Source organism: Stylophora pistillata, chromosome 13 (genome assembly GCF_964205215.1).
Source record: "Stylophora pistillata chromosome 13, jaStyPist1.2, whole genome shotgun sequence".
Taxonomy (NCBI): domain Eukaryota; kingdom Metazoa; phylum Cnidaria; class Anthozoa; order Scleractinia; family Pocilloporidae; genus Stylophora; species Stylophora pistillata.
The window spans coordinates 23,586,317-23,605,488 of NC_142531.1; the positions used below are offsets into that span (position 1 = coordinate 23,586,317).

Consider the following 19,172-nt stretch of genomic DNA (forward strand, 5'->3'; position numbering starts at 1 on the left):
TACTGTATTAAAAAGTCCCCTAATTAATTACCTTCATAAAGTTGATTGACAGCTTCAAGTGTCTCCTCAATGGGTGTGCTATGATCTGGCGCATGGAGGTAAAATAAGTCCACAGAGTCTCTCTTCAGTCTTTTAAGAGATTCATTCAGCTGTTCCAAAACACTGTCAAATACCAGGCCTAACAAGATGATCAAATATCTTCATTATTTATGGCACGAGCCATCCATGAGGTGTTCAATAACTTTGTGTTGCATAAGCATAATTTAAAGATTAACCCTTTCAGAGTGACCAGCATCTAATTTCTCCTTACAGATATGGTGCTTAATCATTCATTAAGATCATGAGAATAAAAGGAAATGATCACCAACTTAGGAATCTTTGATCGTTAAAAAGGAATTCACCTTGTCAGTACTAAAGGAAATGTCTAGAGAAGAGGGTCAAGGTAAAGAATCTGATCCTACCAACACATCAGTCAACACTTCAGCCAACGTGTCAGTAGTGTGTCAGCTGATGAATTGGCTGACACGTTGGTCGATATTACCAAGGCCTTGGTAGTGTGTTGGCCAACACATAGGTAGTGTGTCAGTGATGTGTCAGTAGTGTGTCAGCCGACGCATTGGTAGATGGGTCAGTAGGATCTGATTCTTTACCTTTACTGAGAAAAGTGCAGAGAAAATGGATGCTGATGTTATGGTACAAAGGTTAAAATCAATGATTTGATATCCAGTGGATAAGCAATGATGACCAGTGAGAATTACCTTTTCCCCAAGGATTTGCCTTTGTGGCAATAAACACCTATTAAATGAAAACAACATATTAAGTTCATTTTGTATCACATAAGACAACTAGCTTTACCCACTGTTTAACAAAACCTTGTTCTAAACTATCTCCATTTTAGCTGAATCTTTTATCTGAACATTTATTTTTGTGAACAGTGTCAAGAGGGCCAAAAAATAACACTTGAAGGACATTTATTCAATCAGGTCAACCCAGTAATAGAGAATACCTGAGGCCCATTGCCTGGGTAAAACCACGGTTCGGGTTAGACCTCTTTTAAATAAATAAAGGCTGATAGTTTCGAAAGAAACTGTTTGGGGCTGCGTCGGTGGGAGTAACGAAATAATTTGGATATATAACCAGCTGGATATATAACCAGCTGGATATATATTTGGATATATAACCATATATAACCAGCCCTAGATGTTGAAATGTTTTTATCCATTCTATAATGTTCAATATTTATACCTTGGAATCCTTCAGACAGTCCATATCTCCCATAATTTCTTCACTCTTGCCACCACTGTACCTAAAAATCAAGGAAACAACTACTGTTTATATTCATATGGAAGGGGTTTTGTTTGTTTGAACAAAAATGTGGGACAAGGTATATACTGGTAGAACCCTACGAACTCAGACCAGTTCACTTGAACCCCCCACTCCCCCCCTACAAGATCTGATTTTCCTTGGATTTCAACCCATTTTCCTAGTCATTTACTACCAGCTAATCATTTAATCAACCATTTAATGAACATTCCTAAAACTTGCTATGACTTACCCATAAGCAGTGTCAAAATCATAGACATCATGTTCCATACAGATGTTTATAAACTGCTTGGCCTGAAATTGCAAAAAATAATTGTATTAGTAGATAAAAAAAAAATCAAGATAAACACATCTCTTTTATCAGGATATTCTCTAATGAGAATCCACACCTGAGCTTTTGACAAGGGGCCTATAAGAATTTTATCAGACAACAGGGGTTGATCTGAGAATTTTTTATAGGGGAAGCAGGATTCCATTTTTTTTTGATTCAGAAAACAAAAAAAAACAATTTTTTCTACCGCAAATTATCTCAACTCGTGTTTTAATAAAAAAAAATTTTATCAGATGTGGGCTCCAGCGAAACGGGTGGCTAGTTATTTATTATCTTTGACCACACCTGATCTGCAGCACATTGCCTTCCAAACTCCATACACCCAATTGATGTTTTGACCGGAACTGTAGCCATCTGAAAAAATGAAAGACAAATAATAATAATTATCACATGGTGTGTGGCAACATTTCTGATGGTAGGGGTAGGAAGGTACTTACAGAACACCGCCCCACCTTTGTCTTCAGAACCACTTCCCTTGTTGATGAGTCGGTGTACTTTTAATAACGAGGTCTCTAGCTTGTCATGATTGTTCTTCGGTGACATGGAAACGAATGGTGAGGATTTAAGGGTTTTACACTAAGGTTCCTTTTAAATCGTCGAGAAGTTTTTGCGCTGTATCTGTAAGGTCAACGAATAGCGCAAATTGTCGCGCACGAAAAACATGGCGGATCACCCACCTAAACATCTAGAACCGTCTCAGGCGCAACTTCTGTGATCAAAGCCAAGAGACATACTGTATAATTGGACAGAGGGATCCAACACGTACCTTTGTAAGATGACGTGAAAGTAGTCTACATGTTGTTAAGGAACTGAGCCGAAAACCAACTCGACACAACATTGCGTGACAACAATTTTCAGAAAGCGTGATAAAAGCGTCACGACTGGGAAGAAAAGTATCAGAAACTCGTTACCAGGCCTTTTCGATTTCAAGTTGAAGCAGGAAGAGAGCTCTAAAGGTTCATTCTCTAAGTATTTTAGCTGTTTTGATTCCTCCAATCCGCGAAATTTGAATCGTAAAACTACTGTCAACTTCAGATTTATTCTCAGAAAATTCCAATTATAAACAAATTTGAGTTATTTAACATTTTTAGAGCGATTTATAAAAATGGCCTCTGCTTCTGTGAAGACGTCGATTGGATGCATGGAATTTGGACGGCAATGCTCTTTCGATCAGGTATAGGATGACTAAGCTAGTAAGCATTTACTTGTCTTTTTACTTTGAATGTAAGACAAATAGACGTTCTCAGGAGTTACCTAATGAATAGTCATTTAAATCATTTGCTTACAGTCCAAAGAGTTTGTAAAAATTTGTATGGAAAATGATGTGTACGATTTCGACACAGCTTACATGTAAGTGTACTTCTTTCACTTTATTTTATTTTCTTCCGGAAAAATTTAAGTTATGTACTGGTAGTTTGTTTCCAAAGATCTGATTGTTAATTGTCCCTTCTAACTGCTACACGTACTTGAATAAGTTGCGAGAATTTGGTGATAACTTTAAGTATTCTCTTTACCTGTTGGCTGGATGTTGTAAGGATATCTTAGAGAGCAGTTGAATGTGAATCACCTCTTGGAATTATAGGGTTAAGGGCATTCATATCTTGAATGAAAGTTGTATTTTTCTTTCTGAAGGTTTTTTTGATCAGGTTGCACTGGCCTCAGGTGGAAAAAGTTGTGGAAATTTCTGCATTAAAATTATAGTTTTGTTACCCTTTCTCTCACAGGACTGATAGACATGTTACTTCTCATCACAATGTGATAACAATAACACGTTTAAGGAGATGAGTTATGAGGAAATATGACATGTTTGAATTAGGGTATAATGTTTTCATCTAACTTCAGTTAGAATTTATTAGCATGTCACTAAAATATAGCTCATAATGAAAATTGATTCATCCTCTTCAAATTACAGGTATGCTGGAGGAAAGAGTGAAGAATTTATGGGAGAAATGGACATTCTCAAATATCCCAAGGTCTGCGATTTTATTATTTGCTGAACATTTGGCTTTTGTTGTCTTTCCTTTTGGTCAGTGTTTGGTGTATTTGGTTGAGGTTCTAAGAAAGATGACCATCATCAATTTTTGATAATAATTTTTCTGATAGAATTAAGTCATTTAAGGCGCATGGCTCACAGGGCATTTTAAGAAGGAAGCAAGTTAGAGTACTGCTTTTCTATCTAGGATGTAAGTCTGTCACAGTAAAACACATTCTACAATACCATCTAGCATGAGGAAGGTATATGTAAACCTATCCCCTCTCCAAATGAGTAGCAACACTTCCTTCCTTATTTATTATTTATTTATTCCTTTCTTGATTTTCTTGTGGACCATTATTCACTTTTGGATAGAATGGAATAAGCTTTTGAGTCAAGGTTATTTCTTATTGGCCCAATGCCTTGACTAAAGCTACAGGCTCAAACTCGGACCTGCTGATCTGGGATTAAGAACTGATACTCTGATTATCCCCCTCTCTCATCTCTGTCAAGCCAATTATTTTTTAGCTCACATGTAAGCAACTGTGTTATCCTTGGGTGAGTCCTTTATCTTTGATTCATCAGGTATTTCTTGCCACAAAGGCTAATCCATGGAGTGATAAAGGTCTGTTTCAGTTATTGATTTACAAGTTTGCATGTACAATATCTCTGTCCCTTGCATTTCCATGAGACAAAACTAACTTACCCTAAAAAAATTATTACCATTTAAATGTTAAACTGTTTGTCTGAAGAATACTGGCCATAGTCTGTCAATAAAAAATGGAGAAATTTGGAACCCAGGCCAATGTTCTCCCAATTTAACATACTGGGTATGTCCACTTGAAATGTGGTCTGCTTGTCATAGGATTTAGTATATATGTCTGATGTTAAATCTAAATGATAATTTTCTATTTCATTAGGTTTGAAGTATGACAAAGTCATTGAGCAGATGAATGAATCTCTTAAAAGACTGAAAAGAGACTCTGTGGACTTATTTTACCTCCATGCACCAGATCATAACACACCCATAGAGGAGACACTTGAAGCTGTCAATCAACTTTACAAAGGTAATTAAGGCTAATGGTTGCCTTCAACCAATCAGATGAGATTCCTGGTTGTTCATGTGTTAAATCACATGTCACTGTGTTCTGCATTGTCTAGTTACTTTTTTTTATTTAAAGTTACTTCTTTATTAAAAATTTCAGAGGGGAAATTCAAAACTTTTGGTCTTTCCAATTATGCATCATGGGAAGTGGTAAGTGACATTTGTTACAGTCAATCAGTTTTTTTTTTTTCAGTTTAATATCTTAATGCACTATTTTTTTTCAAGGTAGCGTAGTATTTTAACCTTAGATGGTGACAGTTTTATAGTTTTTGAAGTATAAAAATGCACTATTTTTTTTTCAAGGTAGCGTAGTATTTTAACCTTAGATGGTGACAGTTTCATAGTTTTTGAAGTATAAAAAAGTTCAGGAGTTTGGTTGACATGGGTTTATTGACTCTTTACACCTTAACATCAGTATGCATTTTCTCCGTACTACTCTCTATACCTTACCTAAGGTGCTAACAAGGAGAATATGAGAGCTTTGTTGGTTGGTGATCATTTCCTCACTTCTCGTTACCTCAATGTGCGATTCAAGGGTGATATTGAAGGGAGAATTTAGAAGCTAGTCACTCTTAAGGCTCATGGGGTGTATGTGTTGACTTACTTTCCAATTGACATAGTCATGTTTTACATTTTATGGACAGTTGCTGTATGGAGTATTAAAAAAAATTCAGACTTATGAAAATACATTCACAAGGATGATAACGGCACCATTATTGTATATCTGTTTTAATGACAACCATTACAGGACCTATTACAGACATTATCAGAAGTGTTTTAACCAGTATGGTGTCTCTTTAAGGCAGAGATTTATTACCTGTGTAAGTTGAACAACTATCCATTACCAACTGTGTATCAAGGGATGTATAATTCTGTTACAAGGTAAGACGATCGGAAGGAAGTAAAGATGACACTTTCACATGTCAGACGTGTTACCCTCAACTCCCTGTCTACTATTTTTCACGTGGTTCTGTTCACTTTTTTCCTTTTCAGGGATGTTGAAAGAGAACTTTTTCCGTGCCTTAGAAGATTTGGAATGGCTTTCTATGCTTACAACCCGGTGGGTAGTTCTTTCCCATGCTTGAGGAGTTCCAGCACTTTCATACCTCTCCCAAAAATTCACTCAGCATTTCTTTGCGTTTCAGCTCGCAGGTGGACTATTGACAGGAAAACATCGATATGAAGACAGAGAGAAAGGAACCATTCAGTATGGTCGTTATGGAGGTACGGGCCCGTGGGCTGACGTGTGAGTATGCACCGAAGATTATCCGAAATGTTATCAAGAACTGCTTTTTTTTTCGGGGCTCCCCTCCTGGAGAAGTCTGGTTTGATTTTTCGTTGAAGAACCAATTATATCCAAGGATTCCCGAAGACTTCCGATGACGACTTATAGAGATCCGAAACAACTCTTGAACATTAAGATAAACTAAATGAAGCGTTGTAATAACTAAATTTTTTTCAGTAAGGGCAAGAAATTGATTTGAGACTGCGAGCTGCGGTGAGGTCAAAGTTTTTGGTTCGCAGGAAGCAGACTCGCGCCTAAGAGTAGCCTGAAGTAGCGATGAAGACTTGGATCAATATCAGCAACTGAACGACTATGCACCTACCCCTCTCCTCCCCTCCCCTAACCCAACAACGATCAACTGATAACAAGTTAAGGCCAGAGCCCTTACTTTGGGTCAGGGAGATACTGACTTTGATCCGTGATCTCTTGCGTTTATCAGACAAACGGACGTGAGTGCAATGTGAGGGAGAAAAGCCTTCCTCCTTCAACGCGCGTTTTGTAATCCGTGCTCGCCTCGCAGTTGCCTTTTCTGCAGGCTAGCTTTAGAACAGTTCTGAGACTTGACAGAGGTTTACGGCCAAGTCGCCCGGAAGTCATCTCGCCCAAAGTCATGTCGCCTCGGAACCTGAGTCATGTCGTAAGTGCTGATAGTTTCTAAAGAAACTGTTTGGCGCTGCGTCGGTGGGGGGTAACGAAATAATTTGAATATATCAACAAAGTTGAAATGGTAAATTGGCCACCGTTACGGTTATAAAAGCTGACGTTTCGAGCGTTAGCCCTTCGTCGGAGCGCAAGGGCTAACGCTCGAAACATCAGCTTTTATAACCGTAACGGTGGCCAATTTACCACTTCAACTTTGTTGATATATTCAAATTATTTCATGTCGTAAGTATTTGTTTCTTCGGGCGACTTGGCTTTTCATTTCCGGGCGACTTGGCTTTTCATTTCCGGGCGACTTGGCTTTTCATTTCCGGGCGACTTGGCTTTTCATTTCCGGGCGACTTGACTGGTTACCCGGACAGGTGTAGGTAGGTGTCTCCTGGCGTAATATTTCTTAGCTTGGTACTGTTATCTCTCAGGGTGTGATCACTTGTATTCTGTTTTTGGGAGGGATACTCCGTTCTCGCAGTGCCTTTTTTACTCCAGGGGTATGTTGGGAATTGCCTCCAAGATTGAACCAACACACTCACATAAATCGCAATTTCTTCTTGTTTATTATCAATAACCGAACGCTAACAACGAAATCAACAACAACTCCCCTCGCTGCCACTGTTCCAAAGTCTCCTCTCCGCTCACGTGTTTTGCTACATCTTTTATCACTGTCAATCATTGGTTTTGGGTGTGTCATTTGACACTTTCTCAAGTCACATTGTTTATGATCAAACATAGCGAAAATCACGTTAAGGGTAACAAACGACTAATGATCACAATATTACGCACGATTTCCGACAGGTATGAATTGGGGGAATAGGAGAAATCTGACAAAACTGCCACATGGACGCCCTGGGCGGATTACTAACCAATCAAGCAACGTATTCCACCGCTTGAAAAGGATTTCAGAATTAAGGGAAGGCGCTATAGATAGCTTTGCGTCGAAAGCTACTGAAATCAAATTTGTCCCTTCACCAGTGCATTTTCTTTTCAGCTACATAAAGCGTTTTTGGAAGAAGCCTTTCTTTGATTTACTTGACAAACTCAGAACAACACTGGATCGTATTTATGGTGAAGGAAAAGTGACTTTAATTGACGCATCTCTCAGATGGATGTATCATCACTCCAAGATGGACGGTGCCTACGGAGGTACATTGTTGCATTTTCGGTCGAAGCACTCTGACATTGTTCGCATTCCTTACGCATTGGAATGTCTCAATGTAAAGTTTAGAAATGTAGTGCTAGTGTATTTCGAAGTAAAACACATCTTGTTGATTCTAGGCAGCTTGTTTAGTTTTTATTTTTCCTAGGTTGTGGAAAATTTTTATTGAAGCATTGGGTAACTTTCCGAGGCCTACACCCGATCGTTGTCGATCGCAATCCCGCGAACGCTTCCGAACTAGTCAACCTGTTTCGTAGTTGTCTTGGAAAAGAATGATAAGTAGCTCTTTGTTCCTCACATGGTGTAGAAATGCTATTATTTTACCTCTTTGCAAAGCGAGAGCCTTTTTCATTTTCAGATGCTGTTATTATTGGTGCCTCGTCTGTGAAACATTTGGAGGAAAATCTTAAGAGTGCAAAGCATGGTCCCTTACATGAAGGTGTGATTGAAGACCCTGAATGATACTTACAAGTTTATTTTTCACTATTATGTCTTCCAGAAATTTTCAATTTAGTGTCGAACGTAATCCTTTACTTTTGATCCAGAAAAATCGCACGCATCTCTCATCCAATCAGATCGAAAAAAAAGTCCATTACGACTTGATCGCCAACGTTTTCCCGCGCTTTAGGCAGTTTGGTTGTTTTCCCGCGCTTTAGGCAGTTTGGTTATTTTCCCGCGCTTTAGGCAGTTTGGTTGTTTTCCCGCGCTTTAGGCAGTTTGGTTGTTTTCCCGCGCTTTGGGCAGTTTGGTTGCTTTTACTTTGAGGTCACATTGGCTGTTAAAATTATTTTGCTTTCTTCTTATTGTTCGTTGTGATCACTTTGGTTTTGGCTTTACGACACTCAATCGAAAAGCGTTCTAACTTGGCTAAGTGTTTGGATTAAGATTCGAATTCACTGTTCCTGAAAAGGCCGCAGTCTACATCAATGTAGATGACTAACGGTGTGCGTAAACTCAATGGATCTTAGATTTACATATGGATACTTCATTGTGCAAGGCGCTTTAGCTCTGGAAGTATACTACTGAGGATACTAGAAACTTCCTTGGAACTTTTACTCCTAAACGCTTCTCTTGCTTTTCCTTCATTTAGATGTGGTCGCATTATTCGAAGAGGCCTGGGGCCAAATTAAAGGCGACTGTCCTTACTATTTCCGCTGAAGTAATCAACTGAGGGCTCACCGAGGAAGAGTTCCTTCAAATGAACGTTATGGCGATAGACTCTGGTCTTAAAATAGGATTGGGAAGAAATAGGATTTCTTAGATCAAAACCAACTTAACTCTAATGCATAGGGAAGATATATCGCTGTTCTCGACCGCTCTCTTTTTAGCCCAAATATGTCACGGGCATGGTCGAAGAAAGATGAAAACTGTCTTTGATTGAATAAAAATCTTTCAGGTTACTTGTCAATAATTGTAAGAATTTTTTCTTCTTTGCACGAATTCAAAGGTTTGATTGACTTCACGTGTCTAACCGAAAACAAGCTCTCTTTGGGGTGGGGTCTTCCTTCTTGCCAATAACCAGCAAGAGAGGTTTCTTATCTCAAAGTGCTTCTGCAATCGATTTTTATTTTAAAGGAATTCGTAAACCCTCAGCTGCTTTAACCGTCGCACAGACAGTCATATAAGCCTCGTGAGAAGTCTCGTGAACCAGTTGGTACCAGTTAATACTGAGGTTGAATCGATTATTAAAAATTCTGGCACATGGGAATATTAGTAATAAAATCAGGAATTTCGGCATTGTTGAAAGTGAAAAAAATCAGTTTATCAAATCAATAGGGTGAACACCTTTTAAGTCATTGTTCGTCAAACATGTTACAATACTTTACAGTTGTGAGGATTTCGGGTTTAGTAAGAGACTTAATAAAAAACATTTTGCTCAAATTAACTGTCTCAGACTTACACCTTTTGCTGATTTGTTTGGTCTTGATTTCAATTATATGCCGGAGATGCTACTGTGAAATTATTTGAGATGTTTATCATCTATTGTAGTGTCACACCAAGAACTGAATAAATTACATCTACGGATCTACTGGGATAATTTATTGATTCAAACGGTAAAATGTTCTTTCTTCAATGCCATAGATGACTCTCGTGAAATACCTGAAAACATCTTAATTCTTGAGAAACGAATGAAAATAAGACACTGCTGGATACTGCTTCAAACCACTAAGGCCTGGGTCTCGACAAGCTCAATTTTAACGAGCACACTTTGGCTCGATATCTTGCAGCCTCGGTGAAAGGTTTTGTCTGATCTCCATTTCCTTTTAGTCAAATCGGAAAAAATGATGAGCTAAGCGAGATTAATGCGAAGGTCTGGGGCTCTCTGAGAGAACAGAATAATTGAGAAGAGAGGAAAAGGAAGGGAGGTGAAGGGGAAAAAAGACGACTTGGGCTCTCATCTTCGGCTACCCCTGCATGACTGATAAAAAAAAACATGCTTCCCATTTAAAAGATTTCTGGCTTTTATTCACTTAATGAGTGATCAAAAGAAAAAAAAAGTCCCACCACTTCTCTCACTGGTGACAATTACTTGCACGAGTTTCTGGTAGTCATCCCGCTAAAATTGCCTTTCAATATATTTAAAACTACCCTGGACATCTTTATCCACTCAGACATAAGGCGAGAATCTTTTTGAAAGAGAGATTTTACTTTTACTCCTCAAAGCGAAGGCTTTAAAGTACAAAGCTTTACAGCTTATAGTTTTGTCTTGGAAATTTGATTTCTTCATATTCCCTTTCAGGTCCCATTTATGCCAGCCATGACATTCCTTTCTGGAAACTTCTCTTGAGGAGCCTTCAGTTGGTCACGTCAGCGGAAATAATCAGGACAGTCGGATTTAATTTGGCCCCAGGCCTCTTCGAATACTTTGACCACATCTACAGAAAGAAATACAGAAGTATCAACTAAATAGTCCCTGGAATGAATACTTAACGCTGCAAACATTCATCCTTTAGACCGTAACATCAATTTCCACATTCTCCATACTCTTCTGAGTTCTCTATATACAATTCCTTTGGTACTGACGAGGAGAATTCGTTTAACAATCAAAGCTTTTCAGTTTGGCAAACATTTCCTTTATTTTCATGATCTTAATGAATGATTCAGCAGTATGGTCACTCTTAGGTTTTGAACGGTTAAGAAAGCTTTGAGATGGTATATTTTTAGAAATCCATCTTAATGATTTCCATCCCTAAACATCCATGTTCCTGCTTTGTTATTTTTATGTAATAAGTATTTTTTTTTATCTCCATGATCTATCTCAACTTTTAATTCGTTGTTGTGTCCTTTGATGAGGCAGTAGTTTTGTTCGGCGCCAAAAACGAAGCGAACCAATCAGACACAGCCATTAAACTAACGTGATATTTCGCTATCAAACTGACATCTGCACACTAAAATTAAGAACGAAGACTTAAAAACTGAAAATCCAAACATTAGTCCAAACATTTACCAAAGTCGACAAAGTATAAAATAATTTCATTTCAAAAAGTCAGTCTACATTGTAACAATTCATACCCTCATGTAGGGGCCCGTGTTTTGTACTCTTCAGATTTTCCTCCAAGTGTTTCGCAGACGAAGCTCCAACAATTACAGCATCTGCAACAGCAAAAAAAAAAAAAAAAAAAAATTTTTCTACAGATATCTTTTCCTGTACAATGTTCCCGAATGAACTTAACTCGTGAGTTTTGAGTAATCTTTACGGAAACACTACATCCGCTGAGAGTGAGCGCGCAGTTTTTGTTTGGTTCGCAATTATCGCAATTATCCCTAGAACGTACCTAATCCTTCAAAACAAATATTTTGAAGGATCTTGAGCGGTAATAATTCGTGAACTCTCATTCATCAAAATTAATTCGAAACGACTTCTCGAGTATTGTGGCACATTTTGCGGGCTAGAACGGAGATTTTGGCTGAATAAAATGCTAGCACGCTTGCGTGATTGTTTAGAGGGTTTTGTTGCCACTTACCTCCATGAGCGCCATCCATCTTCGAGTGGTGGTACATCCATCTGAGGGACGCGTCTACCAAGGAAACTTTTCCTTTACCATAAATATGATCCAGTGTTGTTCTGAGTTTGTCAAGTAAATCAAACAACGGCTTTTTCCAATAGCGCTTCAGGTAACTGAAAAGAAATTACAGCCTAAAGTTAAAAAGAGAAAACAGCAAACTAGCGGGAAAGAGTTTTAGTTTAAGCAAACCGGATTGGTTCAGTAATGCCCGGTATCTACACAACCCAAACAATTCTTATCCTAGCAAATCGAATGTACCTAGCCATGGTCGGTTAGGTTTCCCCGGGAATTTGACGGTACCCATTTATGTGATTGTGGGGAGAGGGGCACTGTAACAGTGTCTAGAGCAAGATCTCAATACAGTAGTCTCCTTCGCAGCCGCTCGGGCCGGAGTCACGCAACGCTCCCCGTCCCCACGCGTGGAGACGGGGAACGTTGCGTGACTCCAGCCCGAGCGACTGCGAAGGAGACTATCAACACTTAACCCACACCTTGATGCTTCGGTCGCAGGCCGAAACTAAGAGAGAGCTTATCATGTGTATTTTTTTTCTTAGGGCAAGGAAGAAGACATGAGAACATTGCAGAATTGAAAGGACTGTTGACTGTCGCAAGAGCTAGAAAATATTCGGGAAAAATGCGTTATTTCTAAAACAAAAAACTCACGCATCGGTCCAAATGCCTGGGTTAGCATAGCGGCCATCCTGAATCTTGCCTTTTTCTCTGTCTTCATAACGATGCTTTCCCGTTAGTATTCCACCTGCAAGCTATAATAACACCAAAACAAGAAATTACAAGAGGGCGCTGTCAGACTGTTCTGGAAAGACTTAACAATTGCCAAGTTTCGCCACACAAGAATTAATCAAGTTACCTACCGGGTTGTACGCATAAAAAGCCAAACCAAATCTTCTCAGGCAAGGAAAAAGTTCTCTTTCAACATCCCTGAAACAATAATAAGACATTCTTTTGAGAAAGATACTTCTAGTATTAAAGTGTCAATAACAAAAAGGAAGCTGAGACAAACACTAAACTAGATTCTTCCGGATTTTACTTAGCATTTTGGTCAAAATCATTGTACGAATCACATTTAAAGAATCTACTTCTTTTCTGAACTTTCTGTTCACGCTATGGCTATGAAAAACATAAAAAAATCAACGTTTCGTTATTCTGTCGAATTTGACTGAAAATATCACGTCCTTAGCAAGCTAGTCTTAAGATTCATGACACCCCAACCTTGTGACAGAATTGTACATCCCTTGATACACTGTTGGTCGAAGATAGTCCTTCGTCTTACAAAGGTAATAAATTTCTGCCTGAAAGAAAGGCCGTACGCATATGCACATTCGTCAGTTCCAGTTGCAGCTAAGGTAACACAAAAATTGATGTCGATCTCAAAATGCAGGAAATGCCATCAGACAGGCCCATGTTTAAAAAAAAGGCATTTTCAGGGCTAGCACGCCCTGGAAGCTAATGCCCCTAGAGTGATTGTGGTCACCTCTGCCAAATCTACCTTTCCTTTTATCCTAAAGGGTTGGAATCTCTGAAAATGTCAAACTGATGCGTTCCGAAATTTATACCACCACTAAAACCATGAAATAGATGTTTCACAATAATTTTGTTGCAATCAAGTACCATTTATAATCCGTACCACACTACAAATCACAACCCCCTTGGATATAATTCTGATATGTTTTGCATATTTTTTGCTATGATTCAACAAATAATGGATAAGTTTCATTTAACTCCATTTTATTTCAATTCTCATTCCTCACTTTTGACAACAATGCAACAATCTACAGCTGTAATATCACTTACCACTTCCCATGCAGCATAATTGGAAAGTCCAAAAGCTTTAAATTTTCCCTCTGAAATTTCAAAAACCAAGTGAGTATTTTTACAAGTCAAACTCGTAATGAGTAACAGCAAATTTTCATTGATTGAAACACTTCCTAAATGATTACTCCCAACACACGGAGAGTTGTAATGTGATGAGACGAAATAAGGCCATAGGTGGAAACTTTCCACTGGTGGCCACCTCTTAACATGGATGCCTTTCAAAGCTGCTTTCTGTTATATAAGAACCTATTAAAAATGGCCATTGTTTATGCATAGAAACAGGGCTCGAATTTAATTTTTGGATCACTAGGAAACTTTATTTTTGTTTTTAAATGTACAATTGTAAATCTCACTACGTATAGGCAATTTACAAATGCTGCTTGAGATTGGCTTATTCAACACACACACAAAAATCAAAATTGCATCAAATCTGGGTTGTCCCAATTCCTATTTCTTCAACAAAAGACGTAATATGTTGCTCTAATAGCTAATAATAATAATAATAATAATACTTATATAGCGCTTATCCAGACCTGATCTAAGCGCTTTACAAAACAGAAATATATATATTGAATTAATTTTTAAAAGTAAGTCTTAAGTTTACATTAACAGAGATTTAAATATTCACAAAAAACGGGTGTCTAAGATCTAGGTGCTAGACATGGATTAAAAGAGAATTCATACATATAAAAAATATTTTTAAAAAGATACGTCTCAAGTTTACGTTTAAAGAGATTTAAATTGTCATAAGAACAAATGTCATCAGGTAGTTTGTTCTACAGTTCAGGAGCCGAAACAGCAAAAGATCTTGAGCCATAAGACTCGAGATTAAAGTTGACAGGAGACAGGCGAAATGTTGAAGATGACCAGAGCGTTCTTGAAGGTGAATAACGACGTATCAGGTCTTGAATATAGATAGGAGACTACTGGCGAAGAGCTTTGTGGGTGAGCAGAATTATTTTGAATTTAATTCGCTCGGAAACTGGAAGCCAGTGCAGGTCGAATAAATTATAAAGTTTGGTATCCAAGCTCACAAGTTACGATATCTCAAATATTGAACATTTTGACAATAACGACTAGGACAAATTAAAGAGTAGCTGAAATTGCATGGTGACCTTAAAAATGTTGACAGTTATGCACCTTTTTTTATTTCCCTCTTGTTTACCATGATTAGTCAAGGACAGTACATCTACAGCACATTCTCTAAAAAGAGTTTCAGTTGATTAAACAACTTGAGTATTCTAAGTATTCCTCTGAGTCGGGTCTACATGCTCTTTGTCCAGAGGTCTACCAATATTTAAATATGTTGGAAAATTTTACTGACCATGTCGGGTTAGTTGGACACATTTTTAGAAACCAAATGTTGAAAATTACTAACCATTGGTTAACGGGTTACCATTAATTTCGAGCCCTGTAGAAAGTTTTAAAAGGAGTCACCTCATAGAAGAATACACTTCATAGATGGAGAGCTCTTGAAAGGGTCTTCTCTTTTGCATGGATATCTCTCTGATATTCTATAGACTCCTTGTGCCTGGGCACCCCTTGTGGCTAAATACCTTGTGGCATTTCCTGACAAGGGAAATGTAGGAAACAAATCCAACATAGGGATACTTGCCCCAAGATCTGTTTTCCTTAAAGGGTCATCTCCATACATGTCTCTTAGACTGATCCAGTGTAAATCATTTACCTTTATAAAGTTGATTGACAGCTTCCAGTGTCTCCTCGATGGGTGTGTTATGGTCTGGTGCATGGAGGTAAAATAAGTCCACAGAGTCTCTTTTCAAACTTCTGAGGGATTTATTTAGTTGTTCCAGCACACTGTCATACTTCAAATCTTGGGGGGAAAAGGTATGACATCAGAAGAGACATTCAAGTCTACAAATAGTTTTACTTCATTAATTAGATAACTGCTTAATTACATTTGTCTATTGGTATGTATTCTCATAAATTGTAATTTCACAGAAATCCAAAGTAAACTAGCTCACACACAAAAAGACATCGCAAACCTTTTCCATTCCAGGGATTAGCTTTCGTGGCAATAAATACCTAATGAAATTTATGCTTAATTAGACACTGAAAAATCACTTAATTAGACACTGAAAAAAAGTGTGAAAATTAAAGAAAAAATGGTTTCCATTGTTAATGCTGCACTGTCTTAAATTTAACTGGAGCAGGATGCAACTGTGATGGCTTCATACTTAGATAGCAGCCAGTGTCAGTGAGCATCAAATTTTGAATCATGAGTAAGGGGGGATGGTAAATGGGCACTATATCCTGCCCATAACGGGGATGGTAAATGAGCACTGTATCCTGCCTGGGGTGGGGAGGGTAAATGAGCACTATATCCTGCCTGGGGTGGGGAGGGTAAATGAGCACTGTATCCTGCCTGGGGTGGGGAGGGTAAATGAGCACTGTATCCTGCCTGGGGTGGGGAGGGTAAATGAACACTGTATCCTGCCTGGGGTGGGGAGGGTAAATGAGCACTGTATCCTGCCTGGGGTGGGGAGGGTAAATGAGCACTGTATTCAGCCTGCCTGCCCCCTTAATCCTCATAATTTTGGGCAATAACAGAGACTTCTGTATCCTGTGACCCATTATTGCCAATCATCAATAGCATTAAAATGTATATTTTTAGAGTGTGTGTCTGTTTTCTATTCATTTTACAAAATGATGAATGTGATTTAAATATTGCCAAGAAACACAATAATAATACTACTCTAGTGATTCATTATTTACCTTGGGATCTCTCAGATTATCTAAATTTCCCATAACCTCCTCACTCTTTCCACCAGCATACCTTTCAAAGGTCAAGCCAAAGGTTAGACTACTAGTTGAGTAAATATCTTCAAGTTCCCCTGACCAAATGATCTTAGCTGTGTCTAAATAAAAGGACTTGCATTTGGGCTTATCACAGATAATTTTACACTAGTACTCATTTGTCTCTTGGAAGTTCAAAACTGAGAGCCTGTATACTCCAATAGGAACAGTGGAGACCAGGGGAGTGTGTGCCCCCATCCCCCTCCCCTTTAAACTGAACAAGGAGCAATTACCGGTACTTATTTTAAGACCAATTCTCATGGTCTTAAAATAAGTGAGGAGAATTTGCTACCTTTCTATAATCAAGAAATGGATTGATATTCTAGTCTTCTTGGATAAGGACGAATAAACCGTAGGCTCCATCTCCTGTAGGGATAGGGGTAGCTAGGAGATGTTAATTTCCCATGCACGAGATTATTGTGTTGTGGATGTCCTCCTCTGGGGTGAGATGGGTGGGAATTGGCCCTGAAAAGCCCCCATGGGGAGTGGTAAACTAAACTATATATGTATATGTAAGGAGTTCTCTTCCACTACTAAGGCAGGTCAGAACAAATAATGTTGCACATATTTTTAAAAAAATACAATGTACATACATAAAAGACGATGTAAATTTGCTTTTAAATTTCACGGAGCTAAAATAGATACTTACATGAGAGCTGTGTCAAAACTATAAATCCCATTTTCCATACATATTTTTACAAACTCATTCTCCTGTGGGTAGAGAAATAGTTGACGCATTACCTAACTAATTCGAATCACGATGTCCTTAATGTAACTTACATTTTACATAACTTGATCAAGTTTTCTGTTTTTAAGAAACATTTTTCACTAAATTTTTTCATTTCCTACTTTTCCTAAGGTGTGCTCCTTTCCTAACTCTGAGCATCCAATCGCTGTCTTTGGAGGAACCACGGCCATTACTGAAGAAGCTACAAAATAATATGGGTCAGTATCCTGTCTTAATCCCAAAGGCTTGAGTTTTTGAGGAGAGGAATCAACGCAAATTAATTTTCAGCAAGCCTGCTGACTACAACTTGATTACTACAAGAGGACTACGGAAGGCAAATAGTCAGCTCTCGTGATGACGTTGTTCTGCTTCGGTCCCATAGAAGAGCCTCTCTATAGGTATTTCCGGAGAAATCGAAGACGCGAAGATCAACGCGTTAAAAATAGACAGAGCTGAATAACGCATACGCATGCGCCAGGTTTTGCCGGGGAAACACGGAGTTCGCATGGTTGATTTCCTATTCTGTTGCTTCGAGGCGTCGTTTTCCTTGCCGCTTTCCTTTAACAGAACAATCTCCAAAAACCTGGTACACCTCCTAAAAATTTTCAAACATTAATTTTCTCCTTAAAACCTATGGAAATAGGAAAATTCCTTCGACGAAAACAGAGTTCCTTGGTTTAAAAGTCAGCCCACATTACTTTCCGCTATCAGTTTGCTAAATTTTAGACCCAGGACACTTGAGCCCGCGTTGTTGACCGCATACCCTCTGACTTAAGCATTTCATTATTCAGCTCTGTCGAAAAAACGAAGATCTCAGGATTAAGGCGAAGATCTGAAAATTGACCAAAATTTGCGTGATCAAATTGAACACTGAGATATAAAACTATCAAAACTCGTAAACACTACAGAAAATATCTGTTCTGTTATTTCTGAATCTTGGCATTTGACCACATTTCACTGCGACATTGACAACGGTACAGTGTCAACAGTGGTTTACAGTCGCTGCCGCGAAACCACATGATGCCATTACAAGGCTGAAAACGACAGAAATAGTCCACTGATAATGCAATCGTTAATGACATTAATGACGTCGACGAGAACCCACTACCAGCCGGAAAAATGTTTTATCGAATGCAGATTTTTTTTTTTATCAAATGAAAATATATTTTATCGAATGGAAATACATATTTTAGCCCATGAAAATATTTCATCGAGTAAAAATATATTTTTTATCGAATTAAAATACTTGAATCGAATGCAAACATATTTTTATTGAACGAAAATAATTCTTATTCAATTTTGCCACATTTCGGCAACCATAGCCATTAAATATTTCCTCAATGCGTTTCCGAACATCAGCGACTTCACATTGCCTCACTGGATTCCTCTTAGGAAAGTCCATACTGTTGTAGTCTTCTTAGCAGGGAACTGTAGTTGATAGAGTGGTCATGGTACCTCTTAAGAAACTGGATTATTTCCTGATACTCAAAGCCCCTGTAGAAATAATATTTGATCACTTCCTCTTCGTTAAATTCCACCTCACTCTCTGTGTTCAAATCTAATGCATCCTCTTGGACCTCTGTACAGTTAAGTAAATAGCCTACAGTTAAAATTGACTGTACTTTGTTAACAGTACCATTCATGTAAGCAAAGATTGTGGAGGGGTTTAAAGATCTCACTTCTTGGGTTTTGAAAGGGAGCCTACCTAGCTGATGTTTTATTAAGAGGTTCAAAAGGTTTTTTTCTCTCTTCCTGAGCACTGCATTTGGGAGCGAAACAAATAAAGTAAAGTGAGTCGTGGATCAATAACAAATTTCAAACCAATGAGATATATTAAATTGATCAATTTGTCATAGAGGTACTCAGTGATCTGTGTTGCTATGGCAAAGCTAACGGTTGCTTAAAAATCTGAAGTTCTTGAATTCCTCCCTGAGTTTTCTCACATTTGGCGTGAAGCCC

The 19,172-nt window shown here is 38.3% G+C and overlaps 3 protein-coding genes across 4 annotated transcripts in view; 1 reads left to right on the top strand and 2 right to left on the bottom strand.

The window, feature by feature from the left end:
- LOC111330087 (aflatoxin B1 aldehyde reductase member 2) overlaps positions 1-2,554 on the bottom strand; it is a 9,481-nt gene extending 6,927 nt beyond the window's left edge. Inside the window, exons 1-6 of one of the 2 annotated variants that reach the window (XM_088742492.1) lie at positions 2,421-2,554; positions 1,940-2,008; positions 1,556-1,617; positions 1,246-1,306; positions 759-795; positions 32-178 (exon numbers count right to left, since the gene is read on the bottom strand). In XM_088742492.1, coding sequence (XP_088598618.1) covers positions 32-178; positions 759-795; positions 1,246-1,306; positions 1,556-1,617; positions 1,940-2,008; positions 2,421-2,492 — 448 coding nt within the window. In that variant the 5' untranslated portion in view covers positions 2,493-2,554. The other variant, XM_088742494.1, reaches the window with a different exon arrangement.
- LOC111330088 (aflatoxin B1 aldehyde reductase member 2) lies at positions 2,544-9,710 on the top strand. The gene is made up of 13 exons (XM_022934886.2): positions 2,544-2,610; positions 2,746-2,828; positions 2,943-3,004; positions 3,567-3,627; positions 4,212-4,251; positions 4,547-4,693; positions 4,832-4,881; positions 5,534-5,613; positions 5,725-5,791; positions 5,877-5,977; positions 7,662-7,816; positions 8,188-8,268; positions 8,920-9,710. The coding sequence occupies exons 2-13, from the start codon at positions 2,760-2,762 to the stop codon at positions 8,985-8,987; spliced, it is 981 nt and encodes a 326-aa protein (XP_022790621.2). The 5' UTR covers positions 2,544-2,610; positions 2,746-2,759; the 3' UTR covers positions 8,988-9,710.
- Positions 9,711-10,273: 563 nt separating this feature from the next.
- LOC111330089 (aflatoxin B1 aldehyde reductase member 2) lies at positions 10,274-17,896 on the bottom strand. Its single transcript, XM_022934888.2, has 13 exons — positions 17,507-17,896; positions 17,336-17,415; positions 17,136-17,197; positions 16,406-16,466; positions 15,676-15,715; positions 15,357-15,503; positions 13,649-13,698; positions 13,067-13,146; positions 12,709-12,775; positions 12,500-12,600; positions 11,795-11,949; positions 11,343-11,423; positions 10,274-10,705 (listed from the first exon to the last, which is right to left on the bottom strand). The coding sequence occupies exons 2-13, from the start codon at positions 17,402-17,404 to the stop codon at positions 10,638-10,640; spliced, it is 981 nt and encodes a 326-aa protein (XP_022790623.2). The 5' UTR covers positions 17,405-17,415; positions 17,507-17,896; the 3' UTR covers positions 10,274-10,637.
- Between the last annotated feature and the right edge of the window lie 1,276 nt (positions 17,897-19,172).

What these genes read in the sequence shown, in the direction of transcription:
- LOC111330088 (XM_022934886.2), top strand. Translation starts at nt 2,760, where the DNA reads ATGGCCTCTGCTTCTGTGAAGACGTCGATTGGATGCATGGAATTTGGA. An exon ending in GATGGACGGTGCCTACGGAG is followed by an intron (nt 7,817 to 8,187) that starts GTACATTGTTGC and finishes TTTCATTTTCAG; the next exon opens with ATGCTGTTATTATTGGTGCC. An exon ending in GCATGGTCCCTTACATGAAG is followed by an intron (nt 8,269 to 8,919) that starts GTGTGATTGAAG and finishes TCCTTCATTTAG; the next exon opens with ATGTGGTCGCATTATTCGAA.
- LOC111330089 (XM_022934888.2), bottom strand. Translation starts at nt 17,404, where the DNA reads ATGGCCGTGGTTCCTCCAAAGACAGCGATTGGATGCTCAGAGTTAGGA. An exon ending in AGGAGCACACCTTAGGAAAA is followed by an intron (nt 17,198 to 17,335) that starts GTAGGAAATGAA and finishes CTCTACCCACAG; the next exon opens with GAGAATGAGTTTGTAAAAAT. An exon ending in ATGTACAATTCTGTCACAAG is followed by an intron (nt 12,776 to 13,066) that starts GTTGGGGTGTCA and finishes TTATTGTTTCAG; the next exon opens with GGATGTTGAAAGAGAACTTT.